This window comes from Vanellus vanellus, assembly GCF_965231255.1.
Source record: "Vanellus vanellus genome assembly, chromosome: 1".
Lineage (NCBI taxonomy): Eukaryota > Metazoa > Chordata > Aves > Charadriiformes > Charadriidae > Vanellus > Vanellus vanellus.
Window position 1 is genome coordinate 138041398 of NC_138905.1, and position 26956 is coordinate 138068353.

Here is a 26956-nt window from a genome sequence, read left to right on the forward strand (position 1 = left end):
GGCGAGAGCCGCTCGTGGGTTTTGTGATCGGGGCGGTGCTTAAAGGTCTCAGGCGGGAGTCTGGGCACGCCATCTGCGAGGAAGGGATTTTTGCCTTTAAAAGCCGTAGTCTAGAAGTTTCATCCTCTTCCCCGTTTATGACTAAACTACAAGCCGTATGTGAAACATAAGCCAACTGGGGATACTAATAATTTTACAGCTTTTAGCACTTCACTTTTGACCTCTGATTTTTGGCCCAAAGAACTTTTTGGGTTTGTGTCCTGGGTCTCGGAGAAGAAAGACCCTCTTTTTGGGAGCAGCAGCAGATAACACTGTCTTAGGCTCTGCTCAGGTCAAAAGAGCCATAATACACGTGCTAAAAGTTTGAGCTGCATGCTTTGTTTGCAGATCTAGTGGTTAAATGTGGATTGCCCCAGCAATGAACATAGTTTTGTCTTACATGTAATTTGTTTCCCTTCCATTCGCAGGAATTGCTACTATTGGTGTAAGGACATTGGTGTGAAGAGATCATAGTGATAGGTAGGTCTTCATAGCTCAACTGGCTCTCCTGTTGGGATGACAGCCAGCCATAACTGTATCCTAAGTGCTGCACAGATCTTGTATTTACAGCCATTCACAAATAAGAATGCAGTGTATAGTGTTGGGAATTTTTACCTTTTCTTCTTTATAAGGGAAATGCTTGTACTGCCAACTGTCTCGGCAATCACAGGCTTAAATTTCTGCGTGACTGTAACTAGGGCGCTTCGGTATTAAAGTTAACGTCATACACCAGCAATGCACAGTATTAATCTGAACCACAGAGTGTCAAAACACTTTTCAGATGTTTCCCTCTTCTGATGATAATTCTGTAGCAAGAGTAAGCATTAGAAGTATAAAATAAAATAGGTGCTTGTGGGAAGATGAGCACTATTGTTGTTGTTACATGGCATGCTTTTCTTAGTGAATGCTTCAGAAATTTTTAAAGAGCATGTAGTAGAGTGAGTTCAAAGTACAGAGAGCAAATTGATGTTTAACACCTTAAATTGTGAAACTTACAGCCATGGGTTGTCATGGAAAAACTTAGCATTCATGGGTTCAGAGAAATGACGCATTCTGGCTTTCAATGCCGAAAATACTTTTCTCAGCTCCAAACTATCTGAACTGCCACTTGCTGAAATCAGAAGAAATGTACCTAGAAAAGCAATTCCTGTATGCATACTCTAGTATTATATTTTACTGAGCATCTCTTACTACCCATTGCCAAAAACTGGAAACTCAGGGGCATCTCTGGCCTGACTGAAGAATGCACTTCTCACAGGCTAAAAGAGCAGGCACAGAAGCAGCAGTGAGCAAAGGATGTGGTCAGCTGGCTGTTGTTTTGGGCATTTCTGATACAAACATAGTTTGCTTTTTCAGAAAAGCTCTATATAAATGGGGGGGTTCATTGAAATATGCTGGATTTATTAAAATTTCACCTTCCTTTAATAACGTCTGATATTTTTACTTAGTACGATGCACCAGGTTAATTAATCTTGTGATCATTGGTGTTCTGAATAAAGTCAAATCCTTATTCCCGCATTGGTAGGTTTTTTTGGGCTGTACCTGTCACCTCCAGTGTGGCAGCCATGTGGTAGCACTATATCCAATGCACCACTAGAGGGCTTTGCTCCCAGAGTATGAATTACATTAATAAGTTATAAAAAACAGTATTTCATGGTTGTGTCTCACAATATGTCAGACATTGTCTCAACTTCTTTTGACTCCAATGGGATTAAATACTGTCATTGTTTTGATCAGATTTATTTATTTTCATTAATGCTTGCCTCAAGTTGGTAAGGAGGCAGGCATGTTTTGATGAAAAGGAATACATCCATATTTAATTATCAGTGGAGAAATATTTTAAAGCTGTGAAAAGGAAGTAATAACATTTGTCAAAAACCAACTTTTCCATCATAAATGGTCAGCGTAGGCAAACATATATTCCTCATTTTAAATTCTGCATTTGGGGGTGAGTTTCAGATTTTAAGTTGCTTCCATATTTTATTTTTAAAAGTATAAATTATAGCAGTAGAGTTATCACATTTATTTTCTGCTTCTTGACATGTTTCACACTTTATCTAGTTGGTTTTGGAAGAATAATTCAGCTGAAAATAAAACAAATTCATTCTTTGATTTAGTGTCCCACCTGGTAACGTTGTTATACTCTGCTTTATGTTTGTAGTCTAATGTTTCATAAATAATTTATGAAAATAATTGAAGTATCTGTGTTTGGCAAAACAGGTTTTTCATATTTGGTAAACTAGTATAGTTGGATAGTTTTGCTAGTGTTTTTCCCCTTCTTCCCCTTCAGAGAGCATATGTACATGTTCCTATTAACAATAAAGTATCAGACTTCACCACTTACTGCTTTAAAAAGTGTATTTACGTTATGCTCTGAACCTGATTTCTATTTGTGCTGAAGCTAGTTCAAAGAATCTTTTTGTCATGTCAGAATTAGAGTGAACATGAAAATGAAATACACATACTTCTTATGAAGTGGAAAATAGAAGAATCGACTACCGTGGACTTAGGATTTTAAGTATGAGAAAAAGGCGGTATGGCAACCTTGACAGTGTCCAGATGTATGTGGCAAAGGGACAAAAAGTACACGTGTACACTCATGAGAGTGGAGATAAAAGTTTTGAAGAGGGCTAGCGTGGGAAATGAGATGTTTGAAATGAACAAAGAGGAACAGCCCAGGAGTCTTTTATGTATGTGTGGGTTTTGAGTGCTACAAGTCACTGCAATGTTTTACAGTGACCTCAGCGCTGGGTTTTCTTCTTCCTCCAGGCAGGCAGGAGAGAATACAATGGAGTCGCACACTTTGGTTGCCTAATGCCTGATCCTGCAATCCTTTGCTCGCATGAGTTGTCCCATTGATTGCAGTGGGACTGCTCATGTTTGTAGGGCTTCTCGTAGATAGCTTGGTGTGACCAAGGGTTTACGGGTTTGAACTTGGTGTGGGCTTTGCAAAGGACAATAATTTGCCTTTGTGGTAGCTGCATGATTTGCATTTTCTTTGAACATGGCCCATCCTCATTCTCCTTTCATGCAATACAGCTTATTTTAAGAGGCAAAAAGTTGCTATTTAATCTGTATTGCTAAATCTGAGACAGAACACAACTGGTGTATGTACTGTATTCATATGCATTTTGAAAAATCCTGGGTTTATGCTGTTATAAATCTACGACAGTTCTAAGAGCTGTCTTGACTATATTCCAGTGTTGCTGGGGCTAGCATTTGACCATGTCTTAGAGGTAGCAATGGTAGTTTAGCATACTGAGTTTCCGTTACCTTTCACTGGCACTTGCCTAACATGAAGTTCAAGTTGAGGGTGAGAGCCTCAGTGGAAATACGTGGACAAAGCAGCTAACATATTAATATAATAAAATAGTTGTCAGGTAGGGAGGGGATTCAGAATATTTCTTAGTGATTCATGCTGGTAAATCGCACTGAAAATGATGGTAATTATGAATCCTGCCTGGTAGTTATAGATACCTTGTTCTTCCCTCCCTCCTTTTTTTTTTCTTCTTCCTTTAGCCTGTACCTCACATTTAAAAAATGTAATTGCAACCTGAATTGCCTTGTGTTTTATGGGAGGCAGGACCAGATGTCTGAAAAAAAGAGAAATAAAGTGAAAGAAGAGATTGTATGTGGTTAGAAGTGCACCATAGGTTTAACCAGGAACCTTACTGCTTGAAAGGGGTCAAGATGGGTTTAATTATTTTATGGTAATTGCTGCTTTTATAGATGTCCCTGTGCAGACACCACTAAAAAGCTAGAACAGTGTGTTTCATTTAAGTTTATGATTTTTGTTTGGCATTAATTTGGAAAATAAAGGTTGTAGAAGTATAAAGTGTGGGAGAAAAATGAAAAGAAAAGAGTAATGGGAAAAAAAAAAGTGTCCAGTCCCAGCATTTTAGGCTGCATTGTGTAGAAGGCTCCCTTTATAACATTTTTATTGTAGTGGGGAATTTTAAGGAATGGGGATTTTTGCTGACGCTAATCAAAACCTATAAATAAGAGACTTCAACTAGCTACAACAGAGAAGGGATATTTAATAGCTGTAGGCCATAGTACTCAAGTTTAACAAAAATATATTGGGTGTTTGTGACCATCTTGATACATATATTTTTAGGAATTAAAAAGCTACTGTTTTCATTTCTAGATCACCTTGGAACAAACTCCACAAGAGATGGTAAGTGGTCTTTATGGGTTTCTATGTGATAACTTAGTCACGTTTTATAGACAAAATGAATATAAACACTTTTATTGAACTGTCAGTGCAGACATTTAAAAATTAGATGTGAAAGTACCTAAATTGCTTTGAAAATAGAATTCATATTACAACAGCGAGTAATTTGTCTGCTCCCGGGAAGACTCCAGCGACATAACAGGAAAATAACAGAGGACTGATCATTTGCCTTGGATTTATAGCTTTTGTTTCCTTGAGGAAATATCTTATTTCCATTTATTGCGCAGCTGAAAAAGCATAGACAAAGAACTAAGTTCAACTTTAAAGTGTTCCTTTCCCTTTTCCACCCCAATGTAAAACATTTCTGTAATTTCTTTTTTAACAGATGTATTTTTAATATTCAAGTGTAAAAGGGGTTTTCAAGGGTCACTTTCAACAAAAAAGCCACAAAAAGTAGTTGGACAGGCACCAGCATCACAGTACTGTCTACATGAACTGGCTTTTTGTCTTCCTTTCCCCCAAATTAACAACTGGAGCTAGTCAGCTTAGACAAATCAGCCAGCTGGATTCCAGAGCTTTCAGTAAAGTCATCGAGGCCCTTTTTAGAAACATTTTAGAAGAACTGGAGATAATTTTGTGCTTTAAAAGGATATGTTGTCTTCTTTGGAAATACGTAGAATGTAGGAGATACTTGCTTTTGTCAAGCTTCATAATGTTTCAAAACTAGATTTTTAAGTAGTGGGAAAAATAGACAAAATGTTCTAAAAGTAACCTGTGAATGTATCAGATTTTACAACAGGACGTTCTCATCTGACTGCTGAAGGATGAGGAGTCAGCGTGACATTCTTAAGCAAAGCAAGAACAGTAAATAAAACATTGTTCATCCTTGCTTTTAGGCGGTTGGATGATTAAGAATGAAGGAATTCCATATGGAAGGCAGATGCTTTTCTTGCACCCACTCATCTTAGGAATAAATCTTCTGAAATGCATGGTCCTGTAGCAGCACAATGTTAGGCCAAGAGGAGAATCGGAATGAAGTTTCACCTCAGTGAATTGTTACTTTTCAGGAAAGATAATTTGTCTGAACTTTTAAATAACATAGCTGAGCCCCACAGCCCTTCACAAATAGGGTGCAATTTTTAATCAGAAATTCTTAAGAAATGCAAGTTTGTTCTAGTGGGTTTTCTTTACAGAGTCTATCAGCTGGAGGTGTTTTGTTTCTGAAAGCACTTACCAATGACCTTAAAAAGAGATGGCATTTATAGATTTTTTTTCTGGTGTAATGGGCCCAATTTTGCAGAAAGAAGGGAAACATGAGAGTTACAATTATTATTCCAAACTCTCTAGCATTTGCGTTATTGCCTGATAACCAGAAAGTGAAAACAAATGTAAGTAAATGAAATTAACCTCACTTGATATTGTTAGCATTAAATGGAAAGTATTTCTTAGAGTATTTTGTTTTGTTTTGTTTTTCCAGAGGATCATTCCTTTAAGGCTACAGAATGCTGCCAGTGGAGATCAAGAAAACATGGTTAAAGAAAGATTTTTGTCTTGTATGCGCTTTTATAAAAAAACTAATAAAGGACTGTAAATGTCACATTCATCTTTGAAAATCTTAGCTAATCTTGCACTAGTTTTGAGTGTTTGCCAAAACATGGCTTAATTAAAATTCTTCCAATTTAAAGTACAGGCATTCTGGTTTGGCCCAGATAAAAGATTTTCTATGGAATTTAAGATGTGGGGGAAAGAAAAAACATTTGCTATTTATCTTACTTGTTTAGGCTCTAGTTTACTCTATGGCCTTCTTTTAAGATCCTCTATTATCCCCTCTTTTTGAGACTAGGATAAGGAGAAAGGTGAAATGGCCTGTAGCAAGGGGGCTTAAGGCTAGAGGGACTGTGAGGCTTTGTATTTGCTGGGAAAATCTGAACAGCAGAAAACTGTGTTTTTTCAGGAAAACTAAGATTAGCTGGAAGATAGGAGACAGTGTGTTACAGTATGTTTCGTTCTATAGAACTATTTTTCCATGTACTTTATCAGTGGTACCTTATTACCCCTTTTCATATGTTGGTTACTGGTGAGTACAAAAGGGAGATTTACTGTCAGCTTGCACTTGGCTAAATACAGTCTTGTTTTTGATCGAGGCCATGATGGATATATGAACTTGGCTGAAGTGCCATTTGACCTTTTCTGAGAAACTTATTTTGGCAGGCAGATGGAGGAAATACGTTACTGGATAAAATGAATGCCTTTGTTTAATATGGAGGAATTTTAATCTCTTGTGTTTTCTGTCTGCGGATTTGGAAATCAGGTGTAGGTTGTAATACGTACACCTTGGAATGATTCCGTTCTTGCAACTCACATGAGCGGCTAAGGAAATGTGGAACATACCCACTCAGCATATCCCCTAAAAAGAATTCCCACTGTTCTAGCACAACCGCTTTGAAAATTCCTTCTGGACACTATGACTGTTCTATTGCTAATTCTTCTGTTCTGTTCATGCAAAACCAATCTCTTGTCAGAGTAATGAAGTGTAATGTACTTGCACTGCGTTAATACCTGCCCTTCTTTTTCAGATTTACATGGTTTATCATAGGAAAAGAATAACTAATGATTAAAAGGCAGACTTTGTGCTTGTGTTTACAGTGTTTCCCCCCTCAATTACCATTTGTTTTCTCTTTTTTTACATCTTTTTTCTTGATGTTCTTTACCCCTCCTTTTTTTGGCCACAGGAAGACGCAGAGCCGTGGTATTCTCAGAAAGTGTACGCAAGATACTGGAAGCACTACGACTTAGCCATGCGCTGGATGCGTAGACACCAAAAAGCCTACAGGAAAGCCATGGAGTCCTTTTATCACCTGCCATGGGATCCTTCTGCAGCCTCTCCAAGCAGCCGCTACTCAGATTGGGATGGGAATGATCTCCCACATACTCACAACTATTCTTCCAGCTATAGCACACATGGCAGAGCTCAGTACCATGGGGGACCTCAGCGGTACACAGATGCCCACCAAGGGAGGGAGGATGCTGACGGGGACTCCGAAATGGAGGAGGACTCTGAGTCTGAAGGGGAGATAGAATATGACTTGAGTAACATGGAGATCACAGAGGAGCTTCGTCAGTTTTTTGCACAGACAGAGAGGCACCGGGAAGAACTGCGTAAGTCCATGCTTGTTCTGTGTTTTCTGGGTTTTGGTGGCCAGAACATTGAGTGATGAAAGGCTTCAACATATACAGGTTTTGTAAGAATTCACAGCAGTAGGTACTGCAAGTGAGCAAGCCAAACAGAATGATGGAGGCAAAACTGGTGGGTGCACTGAAGTATCGTTCGTTAGAAATAAGTGTCAGAAAATGTTTGAAGTTTTTTTGTTAACAGAGAGAGAAAATTGTGACTGGAAAGAGAATAACACACTTGTCCAGAAGACAATATTCATCTTCAGTGCTGAAGGAAAACCTCCAGAATTTTTATGGTTAAATCTAGTTAACATGTTATATATCTGGGAGGGGAACCCAGAGGAAGTGCTTTACTACATCACTAAACCCTAGAGTAAGCCTCAATGTATTTTGTAACATGAAGCAGCCATTTTGTTTGTTATTCTTTGGCTAATCCAACAGCAAAATTCCACAACTGTTTTCTTCTCCCCCTTGCTCCCTAGGGTACTCTTCATTCTGTACCATACCAGAAGTCTCTTTGTTTTGCATCTTGATTTGGACCCAAGTCCTTAAGCAGGGAATATAAGACAAAGACTTTTAAGATTTTTCTCAGTTCTTGATCTTCAGAGGTATTGCTCATCTTTGTTTCTGTGACATCCTTAAAAGGAAAGATTATGTTGTACTTTAGTGACACTTTACTGCATATACAAATGTTGCAGGCAAATTTATTATCTGTTTTAAGAAAGCAGCATGATGAAAATAACTTTTCCCACATGACTCCAATAGAAAATACCCAGAATGGATGTTTAATAGAGCTTTCTCTGAAAGAGGGAAATGTTGTAACTGTGCATAATAGAGGCAATTATTGGGAGGAATAGATAAAAATCATGTTATTTTAAGTTCTTTGATCAGAGGGTATTGGGTGAGCTGAAACACCTGAGCTTAACTTCACACTTCCATCAGTGTGATGCACACACAGTTGCTCTAGTTAGGAGAGGAAGGTGAGTTAAGGAGCTCTGTGGTAGTGCCTGACATGCATACCTTTTTCATCATGCTTTTGCAGAATCAGCTCGGTGTTCTCTGTTGAAACGCTCGTTTAATGAGGTACAGGATGCTTTAAGATGCTGGGCTGCTTCTAGAAATGCAGTACGTTTTCTTTGGATTTATTTTGTCTTTATGGTTAGTGGTGTTTAAAAATGTACAAGTGATTAAAGTGGTATCCTGGAAACTGAAAAATCTGGGGTCAGAGATGTTCCTTGTCATAAACATCCTATATGACCTTGGTATAGCTATTTAATCTCTTCCTGACCCCTCACTGGCTGCTGTTGCTAAAAATATGATTTGATTCTTTATGATGAGCTGGTGAATCGGGAAGAAGTTTGTGACTCAGAATACGGACTTTACTTTTGTTCCTTCCACCACAGCGGTGCTTGGAACCTTTTGGAATTATTAGGTCTCTGCTTTGTGCCATGTACTAGCCTAGTTCTGGGTGAGTATAACTCCAGTCACTTCAGTGGCAGTATTCCAGATCTTCATACAAATTTAAAGAGAGTCTGGTCTTTAGTTACTGTATGCCTGTTTCCTAAATAGTTTCTCTCATAAAGTGAGGACAATAATAATCACCTGTAATTCCTCAATGCATGAAAAAGTAAACAAGTACTTGATTTAATTGAAATTTAAAAGTGCCACAGAACTCTTGGGTGAATGGTGCTATCTAAATGCTAATTTTATGAGTAATTAAAAATATGGTATGATCTTGTTAAGAAATTATTCGTTCTTGCATAGTGGGGGAAAAGGAAAATAGAATACACTTTTAAAACTGTTAAAGTTTCTCAAAAGAAGAAATGTAAGCAGCAGGAGGAGGGGGAAATTGTTGTTTCCCCGATGGTGTGGAAGACCATGTTGAACGCAGTACCACTATACTTTATGTGGAGCTGATGTGGAGACCATGTTGAAGGCAGTACCACTATACTTTATGAGGTAGTGTTATTAATTTTCCTGGATGTTGTTTCTGAACAAAACAAAATTTAGGGGTTCATTAAGCTGCGATCCATAATGACGCTATCATATTTTATCTTTCATACTATGCTGAAGAACGATTGTCATTCTGTATTGATGCTCAAGAAGATGGAGATAATGCATCCAAAAAAGAGACCCACAGTTACTTAAGTATTTCCTCTCTGATGCCTTTTCCTTTTAATCCCAAACTGTATGTCCTGGGCTGCCCCCACACCTTAGGAACAGATTTGTAGACAAACCTGGGCGGTATAAAGCACAGTAATGCCTGAGATTTAGGCATCCGTCTCTGGAAGAGACATTTGTAATGTTGAGGTAAGAGTTTTAAATTTTCTCTAAACTGAATGAGAGTGTTTGGGTATGTGAAAGCAGAATACCAATAGTGACCTTGATCAATTGAATTATAAGCCAGCTATTAGGGAATGTTAAGGGAAAATGTGTGTCTCATTTTCTTTCTCTGGCGTAAATAATGGGCTCCAGGTGGAGTTCACAGCCTTTGACCCCTGCACCTTGATATGCACTTGGGAGAAGACACCTGGCTTGCTCTTCTTTTAAAAAGAATGCTATGCAAGAGTTTGATATATGTTTATTGCAACCTACTGAACTGTGAGACACATGGGAAATAAAGAGCAGTGGGACAAACAGAAAGGGGAATTTGGCACTTAAAGAAGGGGATACTAGTACAGACGGTGGAGGTCCGATTTATCTTTGTGAAGGATGATTTCTATTAGCCTGGTGTTTTTCGACCACTGCAAAATTAGTAAATACTACACAGCATCAATGCAGCTGTTTGGACGTGCATAATGAGAGTCCTGGTTTACCAAGTATGATATAACTGGTTCCCACACATAATTCATGTCTCATCAACATGTAGAAGAGTAATCAAATGAATCCTAGCTGATGTGAGACTCTTCGCTTCTAATGCCTGATCTAGAGTCTGCTGAAGGTAAACATGATCACAGACGTTGGGGGTACGATCTTGCTAACTTTAGCTGTGGAAGACTTAAATAGGCCTGAGATGTAGGTGGGAAAGGGATTTGTGTCTGGATGGTGAAATACAAGAATTAACACTAATTGCAAAGAGAAAAGTTTCAAAGATAAGAAAGCCATCATGTCAGACTAGCCAAAGAAGACAACTACAGGTTTATTTCATTTTTCAGTAACTGCCACAAACTTGAAGAACAAGCAGATTCCTAACTTCTGTAGCAGATTTTTTTTTGTTTTGCTTTGTTTTCACAGTGGGCATTTCCAGTGATTGGCTGACTTGCACAGTAAACCCTTTGAAACTGGCAAACTCTGAGCCTTGCTGCATGATTTTAACACTTCAGCAGTGAAACAGTTGTTCACAAACAACCCCTTTCAAAACAATCTCTTTTTTTGTCTTTGAATTCATGTCAAATTCTTACTAGTTTTTATATTCATGTCATGTGTTGCAGTCAAGTTATGTGTTTGTGGAATGCCCTGAAGTAATTGTGAGCAGAGTTCTGCTGAGGCTGTATGAACTCAGACATATTAATGCGCTACAAACTTATCTCGTATTCTAGATATACAGTGCATTTGGTTAAAATTGCTTACAGACAGTTTTAATTTCTTTCCTCTTCAGTTGTTTCTTCATATGCAATCATAATTATTTAGTGAATCTATTTTTTAGGGAGTTTTCTTGTCAGGCTAGTCTGTTGTTCTTCATGTAACTGGTGATCCTTATATACTATGCTTCTTGGGGATGTTTTTAGTTGCGTTTAAAAGTCTGTTTCAACACTGGCTGTTGAAAAGCATGAAGTTATTTTTCTGGGTTACTCTGCCTGTCAGACCTAGGTAGTGTATTGAATTCTCCAAGCATCCTAGATGTAAAGAACAGACTAAGTAATTTGCCTCTTTATATTTGCAAGAATTAAAAGGACAAAAACCAAGGAAGGAAGATTCACAAGCCTAACAGTTCTGTAAATAGGCTAATTGCACATATTTATTACACTTTTCAATATAGCCTTTGAAACATGTAGTTTGTCCTGATGCAGTTTTTCTTTGTTCCCTTTTTACATATAAGAGGAAATGACTACTGTAACTGAGTGAATACAGCATTGCGAGTACATTGAGAACCATTCTGTAGTAGTCAACAGGCAATGAGGCAGTGTCCTTTATTAAAAAACAAAGGCAGGCAAAGGAAAGTACCATCATGTCAGTTCATTACTGAAGGATAATAGTCTGTCAATTGTTAATGCTATGACTAGTTTTTTCCAGTCTGTTTGTATTGCCCACACATACCCTCCAGCTTTTCCCAAAATAATATTGTCTCAACTTAAAATTTTTGTGCCAGATGGAAAACCTTTAAAAAAGATTGAAAGGAAATGGTGAATGAAGATGTTTGTTTCAAATCTGCAATTTGTAGGTTTTTTCCCTTGGGTTTCTTTTTCTCTGAAAAATGATGGGTACCACTGCCTCTTCTGTGAAGAGAGAGTAATGGAATATTCCATGTTTTGAATAGTACCAGATTCGTGAAGCTTTTGGTTTTAAGGCCTGTGTGCTTCATTGGAAAACAGACTTTGCAGGTTTTTTGCCACCATCTTTTCCTTCTTACCTTCGCTTTTGGTAAGTGCTTCTCCCCGTTCTTCGTCTGTCTTTTTCTCCATGAGACTGTTGTTCAAATTCTTACTCTTGGACACCAGCATCTTCTTCATTTCTTCTTCCCCACTGTCAAAGCAGTGTGGATGATGACCTTACAAATGTCTGCTCAACTTCTTTGGCTTTGTCAGCCTTGTTGTCACATGAACTTTTCCCACTATCTTTAGAAGTTGAATTGCTGAAGCTTCTGAGAAATGCCGGTGAAATAGGAGTGCTCTCTGCCATATGTGTGGGTGCTTGAGAGATGCTTTTGAAGCATGTTCTTTTGGGAATTGAAGGAGAAATGTGAAAGGCTTTACTTTTGTACCACATCTCTGCTCTTGATGATGGAACCTTTTATTGTGTAGCAGCAGAATCTTCTTAAGTGCACACACTATGTCCAGTATAGAGGCTGTGTTACTTGGTACTGGAAGCCAACAGCTGAGAAAATGCCTCCTTGCTAGAGAAACAAGGAAAAGTGCCACAATTTTCACTTCTTTAATATTGAAAACTAATCTGTACTTGCAAAAATAGAGAGTATGAATTGCATTAGGAGAGCAACAGTTCGCCATGTTTTATATCCGTTTCATAAGAGACAAGGTTATCTTTGTACTAAGAGTATCAATTTGAGAACACAGCCATTCCTAGAGTATGTGATGATAATCAAGAAAATGTCCTTGTATCTCCTTGTAGAGACAGAATATGAGCTTAGAAGAATGTATAGCTTTGCTGTGTCAATCTATGTCTTTCCTGTCAATCCCATGCATTTTGCCATGAATGGACATTATATTGTACAGGTGTACCTGCTGCTACAGGAATTAATAGAAGAAATACACTAGAAGGCTTGAGGTGCTGCTGAGGAAACTGCACTTTCTGTGTCACTGAACCAGATACAGTCAGAAATGGATATCCTCTGCTGCGTGCTCAGGAGAGTTGTGTGAAGGTTAATATCTAGAACTGAAATTTATATGCCCGGTCTTTCTTATTTGTTATGTGCTTCAGGCTGAGACTTTGACAGTTGTCGTGGTTTGGGGCCAACAGTGTTGGCAACCCCTGCAAGTATGCAAGTGCAAGGCCAGGCCTGTTACTTTGCTGCGAAGGGATACCCCAGCTTTCAGGTTCTAGATGGCATCTGAGGATGCTGTGGACCACAATCCCATACATGCAGCCTGGACAGGCAAGTGGAGCTGGGGTATGGAATGCCGCTGCCCCATTTGCCAGTGGCTATACTGGGCTCAGTTCTTCATAAGCATGCTGTGGAGTACTGGGATTTGAGTTACAGCAGGTGTGTATAGCTAGGAGCATAGGTAAAGAAGCTCATGTGGTTCAATGTAAATGCAGTGTAGACATTGCTTTAAGAGGAATGCCAAGATGTCAAACACCTCTATTTCCTCTTACATTTGATGGAAATGAAGAATGCCTCAATAGCTGTCTTAATATGAAAATATGTATTAAACTTTGGAAACCTGTGTTTGAAATTGTCACCTTTTATTTGTGTCTCTAATGTGTTCCAGTTATTATAGTGGAGACAGTATGTACCTCAGGTGGCTTGTTAAAAGGCTCAATTTGTTCATATTTACAAGGGATTTTGAGTAGCTCAGCAGGAAGTAAGCAAAAAATAGAAGAATAAACAATGTGATCTGAGTTGTTCATTCCAGACCTTTTGCTTAACAGTTTTTAGGTGTCATCCCTGTGACCAAAAGGCATCCCATCAACATCATCTTCACTGAACAAATAAATACAGGATATGAACTACCCTTTCTCCCCAAGAGCTATTATCCCTAAGTTATTCATGAGTCAGTAAGAGAAATCTGGTAATCTTGCATTGTTGCTGCTCTTAGTAAGTCAGTGCTGTGGTGAAATTCCTTCTGACTGGACTTGTCTTGAGGATATGAGAATAAGATGTGCAGGACTGAGACAGATCATTGCTCCTTTCAGCTGCCTTGTCCCTCACCATCTGTGTGCTAGATGTGCTTTTGATAGCTGTTTCTTGATAGTTGCTGGTCTCGGAAGGGTCCTTTGGAAACAGGTCAGTAGCTTGCTGTCATATACGTTGTCACTTTATTAGCTGGGATGGATTAGCTATTGGAACTTTCTCTTTACAGAGGAAATACATTCAGTAATTCAGTTTTAGGTCAGACAAGCAGAGTGTCAGTGCCTGTTTTGTGTCTATGTGTTTCCCAAGGCTTGAGGGCATCAGTGTGACATACCTGGGCTCCACAAAGCTTTGGCAAAGAACTGCAAGGCAGACCGCAGGGCTGAGAGACCACAGGTGGAACAAGGAGTCCCTCCCTGATCTTCTTGTTAAAGCAAATATAGGTGTCGGAAGGCTGTTATGGAAGGTTGCTTCATATGGGAACAGTTTGGTGTGGGAAGATGCAGATGCTACGTACACTCAGAAGTGGTGATGGTAATTTTTTGAAGGCGGGTCTGCCTGTTTGCTTATGCCATTAGCATCTGCAGCTGCTCTGAGTGTCTCCTCTAGTCTTCGTTCTTTGTCCCTGCAGGGGAGCCCGTGAAAGCAGCTGCAGCTGCTGCGGAAAAGAGCAGGTGAGACCATGCTGACAGACAGCTCTAGGGAAAAGTGGCATAAAAGCTGCTCTGTGCTAATCACTCGTCTCAGGCAGTGTGTCTTCACAGTTCATGCGCTTTTCCATTTCCACTAAAATTCCGTGATTACTGGTTTCATCTAGGTGCCACGTGCAACATTTCTGGATCTCCATGTGATTTTACTTAGGAGAGAGCTCTGGCTCAGTTCTGTGCTGATAAATCTGAATTCATCCGCTTGTAGCCTCATACTCTCAACCTTGTAAGTGAATAGTGACAGTGTGGGCTACGAGTTAAGCTTTTTCTAACACAGCCTATTTTGTATCTACATGGGGGAACTGTTGCTGTAGGAAGAATGTTTAAAGTTTCATGGTGTATAGCACTGGAGTGATTGTGAAAAGCATTGTCAAGGACAAAGGTGGAAAAAGATGTAATGATGTGTGCTTTCTATGTTCTTTATCTGCAAAACCTGTGCAGAATCTTCAACAGAGCACGGCAGCAAAATATCTCAAGTTTTACACATTTTAGGTCTCTGTTAATAAAGCAAACCTCTTTTACAGTTTTGCTTGGAGACACATAATTTGCCCCTGCTAATTTTAATGGAGTGTTGTTAATGCCAAGACTTCAGAGGCACCATTTGTTTTTCAGCATCTCTCACTGTGCCTCAGTTTCATCAGAAGCATCCAGATGGAATTCATGTCCATGGTCATTAGGGAAATATGGGTGCTGTGGAGGCAGAAATGATGAGTTCGGAAACTTCCATCTGCCCAGGTCTTTTCAAAACTCATTTCCTCGCATGCTCAAAATCAAGAGAGGGAGAGAGAGACAGAGGCTTTTATACTACCCATCTCAAACTTGGGTGGCCTTTACAGACTTCCATCATGACCTTGGACATGCCATTTGGGACTAGATCCACAAAAGCTTTCAACACAGGTGGAATTTAGAAACAGATATCCAAAATAATAATCTTTCTCTTCCAGCCATGCCTTCCTGGAAGAAGGGAGCTAGTCATTTATACCCAAAGGGTGATGCATCTTAAACCACAAGGTGCACGGGAACATTGTCATTCTTATCTTTTCCAGTGGCTGGATTGAGCACCTGTGCCACCTCCTGATGTGATCTGACATGAAGCCCATTCAGAGGAATCTAAAGCACCTCCTGCTCTAGGATTTTTTTTCTGTTTTCTTTTTATTTGGACTTGTAATACAGGGGTGATAGCACTTCCCTGTCTTTGAGGAAAATGGAGAAGGCTCATAAGACAACACACCAAGAAACTGTTGTGCTGCGGGCATATGAAGTACTCAGTACAGATTGATCCAGCTGTTCATCAGTGTTACAACTGTTATTGGCCTCCGAAGTACCCAAACCTGTTTATCTGGATATCAGACCTTCCCCCTGATATTTTCAAGGACATATATCTAAGTTGTCAGAACACTGCTCTGCAGTACACCAAAATCATAGAGGTAATGTAAAATGAAGAGTAGATCTTCAACAGATATTTGTACTGAAATAAATCACATGGGTGTTATGCTATTGCTTGTTATTGTTCCCGTTTAGCTGGATAAGAATCTCCTGGGTTTAATCTCATTTGTAGTTGTTGAAGTGGTGGTTGTTGCTCTAAAAGTCAGCTCTGTATTTGCAATTTCTATTGGAGAAACTTTGCCAAGGAATGTAGCTCTCCAGAGAACATGCTGGGCCTTAATTTGAATATGGTTGTTCAAATACTGACAAGCCAATGCTGCTGTTCTCTCACTCTGCATGATCCTTGCAGAACACCTTCATTTCTAGGTCTACAATTTCTGACGTGGTTAGTGAGCAGAAGGGTTGGTCTGCTTGCTTTAAAATTCAACAGTTGTCATTGCTTTGGGATTTTTGGCCACTGGTGTGGTGGGAAGGAGGCTGAAAGATTGTAGAAGAGTCCAGACTATGGAGACTGCATCATGTGTGACGCGTTGGTGGAGGAGGTGTTGAGATGGTAGATGGAAGAGCATCTGGCTGGCTTTAGAGGAGTGCAGGAAGAAGTATCTGGCTTTTTCTGATCTCTATGTTTCTCAGTAGGTAAAGCTGGTGGTGTGTAGTTATTTGCATTCCCTGCTTTTGCATTGTTCCCTTGGCATTAGTTACTGACCTTTGTTGTGAACAGGCTGTCAGGCTGGATGGGCTCTCCTCATACAAAGTCTTCTCTTCGTCACTTAAACACATCCTTCGTGTGTGAATTGCTCCATTGAAGTGACAGAGGGGGAGACATGGAGCTCTCACTTATCAAGAAGTACAACTTAACTTGCTGAGGGCAGGATGCCAGTTGCCTTTTTGAAAGGAGACGGTGCTCAGACTTCTACTCCAGCAACCAACTCTGGAATTACTTCTAGTGTCAAACATTTCCCTTGTGGTTTATTTTCCCAATGTTTTTGGTGCTGTTTTTAATACTGGGCATAGCCATTATCCTCATGTATTTAAGTCTATTTCATTTAATTTACTAGTATGGTGAAATGAGCAATGAGAAACTTGGAATGTTAGAGGTAAACTAAGTTTCCAAAGCTACGTCTCAGCTCTTTCTTTCACAACTTGTGATATATTTTGCTGATTCCTTTAGTTTGACCCGCTTTCCAGATGGCTCTTTCAAAATAATTGGACAGGTAGCACACTGCAGTAACTAACAGCATGGAAAAAGTGCCTATTTACTTCATGAAATTAATTTTATCTGGATTAGAGATTATTGCTTAATTCCGCATGTCTGCAGTAATACTAACTTATGGACCTGCCAGTTAACTGAAAGGTCAATTCATAACCTGAGTATGCTTCCTTTCAGAAAATCAATGACATGGTTACAGGTTGCTCTCGAAATGTTTTTTCGAATACTTTTTATAAAGTTGCAGATTTCCTTGCATATATTACTGAGTTGATTTCTCATGTCATGCAATCAAACGAAGTTGAATTCAGCAGTGTAGTCTGTGGCTGGAGTGAAGAAAGAAATTTCAATGTAAAGTTCGCACGTGCGAGTTTGATTTAGAAGACTGGTACAGGCTACTGCCTTTTTTTTTCTTTTTTTTTTCCTGAAAGCACCAAACTTTCAGTATTATTTAGCTGTCTAGTGCTCTGTACATCATGGAACACTTTCTTCCAGGTGCATGTGCTTAATTTCTATTCAGGGCACATGTAAAAAAATTACTGTGAAACTCATGTTTCTTCAATATGCTGGTTTGCTTTTAAAGAAGCGCTTTTAAATTTGAACATTTCCTTGTTCAGTTTCCTCTGACTGTGCCATATATGTGTTTGTATATATGGATACAGTTATATATAGATTTAAGTAATCCTTCTGTTTACTCTAGCACTGGTGTCTTTGTCTGGCGTCAGCATTGTTGCCATCAGTGACAGATTGGAGTTGTTTTGGGGGATGGGAGTGCAGAGTCAGCTGGTCTGTATTTAATCTTATTGCTATAGACTTGATCCTTACTAGAGGCAGCTGCCGGTGCCTGATCCTGTACTCATTTCTAAGCGGTGGTCGGTCAGCAACTTCCTGGCTGTTTAATTCTGTCAGATGGCACAGGCGTACAGTCTGGATGCCCTTTTATCTCTGGTGCAGTACAGGCCCCCTGGTTACACTGGGCTCACCTAAGCATTTTCTATCCTAGATGCACATATACCTGATTGTTAGTTGCATGCAGAGCATTCAGATTTCTAGAGCAGGTTTTCACTTGAGGTTCCACTGGGCTAGCTGGTTGCTTCATGTTTATGTGGTTTGATTGTTTCAGGTCATTTTCTGGTTGAGCTAAGAATATCCCTTCTTAAGGGTTTCATTGTGGCAGGTAATAGAAGAAAATAAAAGAAAGGTGATTTGTTGTTTAGCTGGGCAATAACCAGTGTAGCCTACTGCTAGTGTAAACACGGACATGAAGGCTTGTATTGTTTCCATCTGGGATCTTTGGCAGTTTGTTTTGGAGACCACAACACAACCCTTCTTGGTTTTTAATCCCGTTTCTAAAACAGAAATCAGCTTCTTTACTCTCTAGGTAACTGTAACTTTATACCAGTTACTTAACCCACAGATTTCAAAATAATGTGAGATAATTAATTCTTTGAAACTCTCTGTCAGGTAGGAAAGTATTAGACTCATTTTACAGATCCATTACAGTGAGGCATGCATTTAATTAACTTGAGAGCGATATGTAGCACCCGGTAGCAAACCTGGAAGTGGAACACCTTGATTCTAACTTTACTTCCTGGTTTTCTATTAATTTTGATTTCAAAGATAGTTTGTCTCTGCTTGCTGTCTTGGAAAGTAATTTTGCCCTGTTTCTACAGTGCTGTCCTCTTTAAAATGTGTAGAAAATCTGTATTATAGTGAAAGAGAAGGTATCAAACTGAGTACTTCAGATTTGCAAAATCTATTTGCTGTCTTCTTACACAGCCTATTGCAACTGGGTCTTTCTTGGGGAGCACACTTTCTTGTGTTAGACCATTTCCTGCTTTTACCAATAGGTTTTCAGTCAGGGTGTGCTTCAATGAGCACGCCTCAGTGCCAAAGCCAGGTTAAGCAGTTTTTCTTCCTATCCGTTCACTCCTGCTCCAGTGCTCCCTTTAGTTCAGCATCTGTGGTGCCAAGAGCACCAGGATTAAGTATAACTTGTTGGGGTTGTTCTTTTGGGTTTGGGTTTGATTGTGTTTTTTTTTTTTTTGGGGGGGGGGGGGGCGGGGGGGTGTTTGGTTTGTTTGTTTGGGTTTTTTTTTTAGAATTCATTGTGAGGCCCCTTAGATAATTGTAGCAGCATCCTTGAGGGGCATGGGAGCTGCAGAGAAGGAAGAAGGAGGGGAGCAGAAACTGCATAAGCTGGTTTTGTAGCTGAAGAAAGAAAAATGCCTGTGGAACCATGGTTTCAGACTGCCACAAGCCTGCCAAGGAATCACATCTGCTCTTACTTCAAAGCCTGTAACAGAACATTTTATGTTTTCTTGAGAATATTGCGTTGCTTGTAGATATATGTGGTGAAATATTCGATTTATTTTAACTCATTCCCTCCTCAGCTAGCAGATGGAAAACTTGTCAGTGTAGATACTTGGGCTTTTAATACCTTCAGCATTTGTAGGTCTCTTTCACAGAGGTTGTGAGTCTGGTGTCTGAGAGCTTATCATTGCAGGCAGTTACCCCCAGAAAAAAGACACTTTTATTCCAAATCAGTGTTTTCAAGCAGGCTGCAGCGTTTGATTTTTCTGTGTAGGTTAGACCGCTGCTGTGGTAAGATAGGGCCTAGCTGTCTCCACTACTTTGAAGATCAAACTTCTGCAGTTAAAAATGGGAGGGGGGAAGTTACATTGTGTCATGTGTAATCCTTTTGTTGCATTTTTTGCAAGCACAAGGTTTTAAATTTAAGGAGAAATTTAAACGTAAGTCTGTTTTCCCTAAGCCAATTTGCATCTAGAGTGAGGCTGTTCGTTCTGCTATAAAATCGTTGCTCTTTTCTTTCAGTGTTTCCACAGTTTCTGTAAGTTGCTTAGTGTTCCAAAGTAACAATCCAGCAAGCAAGTCTGTGCTGTTTTCAGCAACGTGGAATATTTTATGTTTACAGACATGGGGGTAAGTCACAATTGTTTGCATCTCACAGCCCACTGATGGAAACTCTTGTCCTGCGAAGCTTTGCACTTGATAAAGAATAGAGCTTGAGATGTCAGCCCTCTGGAAATCCAGAGCTCTGTAGAAATTAAACTCTTTGAATATCCTGTTTGCAAATCCTCAGATTTAAATCCTTATTTTGTTGGAATTCCTTTAGGCAAAGATTTTGGTTTTCCCCATTGTATGCCTGGTTCATGCAAGTTTGGGCATAATAAAATGGTCTGATGCTGTCACTTCAGAAAAACTTATATGTAAGTTTATGGTAAAGGTACTTAGCTTTTCTAGGGAGGTGAAGAAGCTGACATTTTGCATTGAGAAGCCTGTGTGGGCAGAATATTTAACACAGCAGACAGGCTTGTGGGAAGTGGCATTTAAAGAGAGAACTAGGAGTTTTTAATCAGTAGAAATGGGTAGTGTTTTTAATTCTGTTAGTGTGGGCTGCTCAAGATCAGCTCAGGTAGCATTTAAGACAAGATGAGAAAGCTCAGAAAGTGCACATGCAGCAGTAATGGAAAATCATTCATCACTTGAAATGAGCAGGCAAATATGTGAACAAGGGTACAGGTCAGTCTGAAATCATGGAAAAGAAAAAACAGATCAAGGCTAGGGAAAGCGTAGTATTTCCTTGAAGAATAATGTGCTAACTAAGCAAGAAATGGAAAGTCAGTAAAGGCCATTTGACACTTACGGGGAGCAAGCCCTTGGTCTCTTTCTGTAACTGCCATCGTGTGGGGCAGAGCCTGGGAACGTGGCAGACTGCAGAGTGTGTGCACCTAGAGAACTGTGGAGAAGGCTGCCTGTATAAGAAACGTTGTCAGATTGTGTATTATCACTGGCTACAGAGAGCTCAAAATGGTACAAGAAACCACACAATGCTGGGTGTGAATCTTTCATTAAAAATTCAACATAGATAATTACCCTCCCTACTTTTATCTCCTTTTAATGTTGAAAGGTCTCTCTATGGAGGCTTCTCTGCAAATAAGGGAATTTATTTGGGTTTTGGTTTTGAGGTTGTTTTTCTCCTTGTTTTGTTTTGGGTTTTGTTTTGTTTTTTTTTTTCCTTTTAATAAGAAAAGGATGAATTCCAGAGAGGAATTTATTTTTTTTTTTTATTACTGCTTAAGCTTCTCAAAGGATATTACAGAGAAGGAAGAGCAAAGTAGATCAAACTTACGGAAAGTATATGAAGTTCTCATTTTTATAAAATAAGAGAAACAAGACATCTGAGTTTCTAAGGGCCTATGGGGAAAATAGCTTACATCTTGAAGAGCTTAGGTCATAGTTTTGTGGAAAGTATGTAAGAGGGCGTTTGTGTGCATATGAAGCCCTAAATCCAGTAAATAGCTAAGATACTAGTTACTGTTTATCCTGCTTTTGGCAGTCCCTGAGGGTGGAGGTAGTTGTCTATATTTGCTCACTTTTCTTTCAGTTGGGGGTATACTAGCTGAAAAGTCACCCATAAAAGGTGGGGAAGGTGGGGGGGAGAACAACCCAAAATTTTCTTTCAAAAGGCCTGGAATCACTAATGGTGTCCCAGAATGCAGTATGAGTTAGGTAGAGATCTCAGTATTCCTTAAAGGTGAAGAAAAAGGGTATTTACTGTGTTTGGAAAAAGATGTCTCAACTGGTTTTGGCCATGTAATGATGATTTCCCAGCAGAACTGGACTTGGAAGGAATAAGTTAATTCTGAAAAGAGCTTCAAGAGAGGAGGAGAGTCTTTGTGAAGAAATGGAAGTGACCAATTAGGAAAATGTCAGCAATGCTTTTCCTTTGTGCAGAAACCAACCACACTGCAGCTGCCTGCCTGTCTTGTGAACATTTGCAAAATACTGTTCCGTGGTTGGGGGAGTTTGCCAGTAGTTGAAGCTGAATGCTGTAAAAGAAAGCACATTTATTTTAGTCTGTGTGAAGTGGAAGGAGGAACTCCTTAGAATTGTGTAAAAATTATTTGTTTTATATTTATAACTTGGCAGCACTTATGAATTCAAAGTGTGAAACTCTGATTTGCAAATGAGCTGAAGACTTCATTACTGCAGGCTGAGAATTCATGTTTTGATAAACCTTGCTATCTAATTCATGGATGAATACTGGGTACTTGCTTCAGAGTATTTCTGGTTGCCTCTCTAGGCTATAGACCGTTTATAGTTTTTTTGTTTGTGTTTTCCATTTTCAGATGCTTTTTGTCATCTTTTTGATGAAGAGGTAGTTGCATATTTAGCTCAAGTTGCATTGCTTTGTATTGTTTTTAAAGTAAATTTTGAGGTAATGGAAAGAACACAGACTGCTGGAAATAAGAATAGTTCTACTGTACCTGCCCCACCAAAGAAAGTTTTGTGTGCATCTGGGACAAAACTTTCTGCTGTCATCTATTTCTTATCTCTATGTTTAGTTGGAAATACTGCTTTGCAGTAGTTTACATACCCATTTATTCCCATGGCTTCTCTTTCCTCAATTTTCCATGACAGCACGTGGTGCCATCACTGACAGTGGAGTTTGTCATGGTAGTCTCTCTCCCCAGATAACTGATTTGAAACTGCAACATATTCCACACAGCTACAGTGGTATTACCAGCACAGCTGCCATGTTATATGCTCAAATTCAGCCTTTGGTACAAAAAGCTGTGGGTCCCTCTAGCAGATTTCTGTCCCCAGCCTCTGCCTGGACTCTGTAGAACTGATTTATGTGTTTGAGACTCTAATTTGCTCTGGGAATTTTTTAACCAGTAGCTATGGAATAGTACAAGTCAGGTTAGAAAGTTAAGGGCAGTATATCTGATCAGTGTAAAGTAAAATATATATTCCAGGAGTTCATTAGGTAATTTTGAGAATGGAATTTAAATTATTAGTATTTTGATTGCTAACATTAGGATCTGCAGGTTTATGAACTACTCTGTGCCACAAAATGGATATTGATGCACACTAAACTGTAATCCACTCATCCATCAAAAAGCTTCTGCTAGAGACCCACTTAATTTCCAAACAGAAGAATTCATTATCTATCTCCAGAGAAATTAATTTTTCTTTAGTGTTACTGTGTGCAATGGGCTATCAGAGAGCATTCTACAGCAAGCAAGCGAGGAAGCAGCTGTCTTTAGCATGCAGCTACGGAACTAGTGAATAAAAAATTTCCATGGGCAATACAGAAGCACCAGGAATTATCTTTGTGGCACACGAGAGTCAACAAATACGGGTTCAATTCATTGCCCTGCCAGAGTTTTGCTGGGTAACCTCCAGTGGGAGACGTTGTTTTTCCAGCATTTTTTTTTTTTTTTTTTTCTGTCTAACACTATTCAGTGTAATTTGTGTCAAGTTCATGCTTGAAAGCATGTTACCTAGTTGTGGGCAGTCTGGTGTCTCAGTAAGTTTGTTTCAATGGGATGCATGTGACCTGTGTAGTCACAGCCTGTCCTGATAGTGCTGGGCCCTCTGTAGGCAGTGTTAGTTCTTTTAATTCAGACCTTCTGGTTAAAATGGCCTCACACCAAATAAATCTGACTCTTCCAAAAACACATATGGACTCTAGTGTATATTCCCTCATGAATTCTGGCAGTGCAGCCCACTTCAGGGGTGTGCTCTTAAAGCAAAATCACAGAAAGTAAAACGACTCTCTGGAATAAATTGCTAATAACCCCTCGAGTACTCCTGCCCTTCGACTACCAACGCAAAGCTGTGGATGGTGTTGGAAATGACAGAAGAAAAACTTTCTGTATCCCTGTCAAACAGATGCCAGAATTGAAGTTTCTGATTATACTGTTTAAAATATCTATTTTCTGTGAATGAGGTACAGGGGATAATTCATTTAGTAAGGCTGACAGGCAGTCAGTTGGCTGCTCTGTACAGTACTTTCCAGTGTAAAAATAAACTGCAGATGTTTGACACAGATATTTCAGGATACTTAACTTTGGGTTAGGGTTTGCAGATGTCATGTGTTTTGTGGAAGCTAAGTCTCTGTCTTGGGGGAAGGTGGGAAGAGGTACATTGCACCTAACACTGAGAAGCATGTCCTGTGTGTGACTAATGCATCCTGACCTGTGGCCACTCTGTCCTTTTAATGTTGTGGGTTTGGGTTTTTTTGTTGTTGTTGTTTTTTGTTTTTGGTTTTTTTAAGTGCTCTTACGAATAGTGAACTGTTTCTGTGATGTGGTTTTGAGAACTGTCTTTTGTTATTGGTAGGTGGAGCAGTTCAACAACTGCCAGATGATTTTCTTCATCTTCTAGAATTGTCCCCATAAGAGGGGAGTCTTGTATAGCGCTTTACTGTTTTAACTGCATAGGGTGTTATTATCCATCAGAGAAGCACCCAGGAAGTGGAAGGATGTTTGGACATGCAAAATCAAGTTCTTGCTTTCCAATTGGGCTTACCAAAGAGGATTTTTGATGACAAATTGGTCCAAATATTTCACCCCTCTGCACTGTTTTGAATCCTCTTTAAAAGATGTGGTACAGGGATTTATGTTGGGTATTGGTTTTGTTTGTCTTCAAAGCAATAGCAGTAAGGCTGTCAGTTTTGAACTTTCCAAGTCTTGAGAAATGGATAGGGGTGTCTAGTTTATCTAAACACAGTGCTGACAGCTATGTTTCATTGGATGCACTTGATGGCAGACACTTACATGACCAATTTGTTCATTTTCATAGAGTCGTAACTGGTTATATTTTCCCTTGGCTATGGATCAGCTGAAGTTGCATTGTCCAGTGCATTGTTTCCTTATCTCAGCTGCTAAGTCATTACTTCGGAAACAACGCTCATCTTTGATGTTTGGGGTTTTTCGGGGGGGAGTGGGTTTTTTATTTTGTTTTGTTTTTTTTCCTTTTCAGTGTGTGTGTATGTTGGGGAGAAATGAAGCAATGCTGGTTTTTACTCGTTAATACTAATACAGAAGTTTTCTACAGTTTTAGGATTCAATTCCAGGGTCATCTTCCCTTCTCCCCACTTCTTCCAGCCTGGCTTTATCATGCTGTTTAGTAGGAATTTGTCATTGTGCATAATGAGCGCAGCAGGATAAGTAATGTGCAATTTGTTTTGTACGTTGCAGAAGCTGGCTGTACCCTAGAATGTGTGGATATTGGCACTCTAGACCCAGCACAAATTTGAATATATAGTATTTAAAAAGTTAAAATAAAATGTGATTGGTTGATAGCTCAGTAATTTACATCTTTTGTGGTTTATTTGTCTAGGGAGACAGCAGCAGCTGGAAGCTGAGCACCAGTACGTGGAGGCTGATCAAGACCTTCACAAAAGGATGGGGCGTTCTGTGCAGCCACCTGCAGAAAGACCTGGGGAGAGGCGAATGGCAGAAATGAAGAAACTATATGGTGCTGAAGCTGCCAAAATCCAGGCAATGGAGGCTGCCATGCAGCTTATCTTTGATAGAAACTGTGACAAAAAGCAACCCAAATACTGGCCCATTATCCCCCTTAAGCTGTGAGTACCTGGACTGTGCTGTGACCTGGCACAAAGCTGTAGGGACAGGTGCCTCAGGTTGTGCTGCTGAAAGAACAAACTGCAAGTGTTGGCTTTGGCTGGGCTTTGGCGCAGAAGCCAGCAAGGGCAGCATGTTTCTTTGCCCTGTGTTCCTTTTACACTGTCAGCGGCAGTTACAGTCCATTCTAGCTATGTACAGTTGTCAAGTAGTAATACAAGGGACACTAATATCAAACATGCTCCACTCGTTTGATACCCGCCTGCCTTGACCATGCTTGCAAGAAACACAACAATGTCTATACTCAGTGAACTGGGAAAACGTAAAGCAATGCCAAAAAGAAAAAGACTGTACGAACTGTCTGGTCTTTGCATTTAGGAAATTAGGTAGTCCCATTTTTCAGTCTTATTTAACATAGTAGCATTTGGATCCTGTTTAACACAGCACAGCTTGAAGTGTTATGTCTGCTAATCTTTGATTTTTTTTGAGAACTGGGAGCCCACTGGCCAAGATACAACATATCAAATTACTGTAGCCCAGCCGTTTGAATGCTTTTTCAAAGGTTTATAATAAAGCAGGAAGTTTTTCTTCCAGACTGATACTCGTCTGGCAGGAGTTTGACTAAAGCAAAATTACATAGAAAAATGTTTTAATGAAGGGGGTGGGGGGAGAGGGGGAGAAGCCTGATACGGCCTGTCTGTTAAGAGAGCTGTTCAGCAGAAACTTAAGACGACAAAGCACTCTTGGGGCCAATGCCTACAGTGATTTTTTCCATTCTAATAAAAAGCATCTAATTGGTTTGAAGCTTTAATGAAGACATATTAGTCTGATAGACTAAGGGTATGTCTGTATGCTGTATTTGGAGGTGTGGAAGCCACCTAGCCCTGAGGCCTACGTTTATTTTAGGCGCAGCTTTCCAGTGCCCACCTGCATATTACACGCACAAAGCTTAAACATAGGCAAGTTAGATGTGTCTCTGTGTGTACTCATCCGTCTGCACAGGCTGTTTGGCTCCACTTCTGTCACTCTTTATTATTGGTCAGTTGTGCTTGCCCCACTAATAGCTGCCCAGGTGGAGTGAAGCACACAAGTGTGGGGCAGAATTGGCCCCTTAATACCGGTGACTCCTTAAAAAATGGTACCCTGAACACTTCCAAGGACTTTGTGCTGTGTATCATGTGCTGAAGGGCTATAGTTTGTGTTAAGCAGTGTTTCTGTGCCAGGGCAAAGGAACCTTGTGCTGTTTTAATTGTGACAAACATTCATGCGCCTTTTGGCAATAGAGGAAGGTCACAACTAAAATTCTGACTTCAGTTCATGCCCACTGTGTCTGGAGTATCTTTGTAGCGTGTGCTGTTTGTAATACACACCAGCAGTCGCTGTGCCCTCTGCAGCAGCTAG

At 39.7% G+C, this 26956-nt stretch overlaps 1 protein-coding gene across 1 annotated transcript; it reads left to right on the forward strand.

The window, feature by feature from the left end:
* The first annotated feature begins 505 nt into the window (after positions 1-505).
* Positions 506-26120, forward strand: GEMIN8 (gem nuclear organelle associated protein 8). The gene is made up of 4 exons (XM_082484671.1): positions 506-519; positions 4187-4216; positions 6946-7372; positions 25311-26120. The coding sequence occupies exons 2-4, from the start codon at positions 4214-4216 to the stop codon at positions 25559-25561; spliced, it is 681 nt and encodes a 226-aa protein (XP_082340797.1). The 5' UTR covers positions 506-519; positions 4187-4213; the 3' UTR covers positions 25562-26120.
* The last annotated feature ends 836 nt before the right edge of the window (positions 26121-26956 follow it).

What these genes read in the sequence shown, in the direction of transcription:
- GEMIN8 (XM_082484671.1), top strand. An exon ending in GAGGCACCGGGAAGAACTGC is followed by an intron (nt 7,373 to 25,310) that starts GTAAGTCCATGC and finishes TTATTTGTCTAG; the next exon opens with GGAGACAGCAGCAGCTGGAA.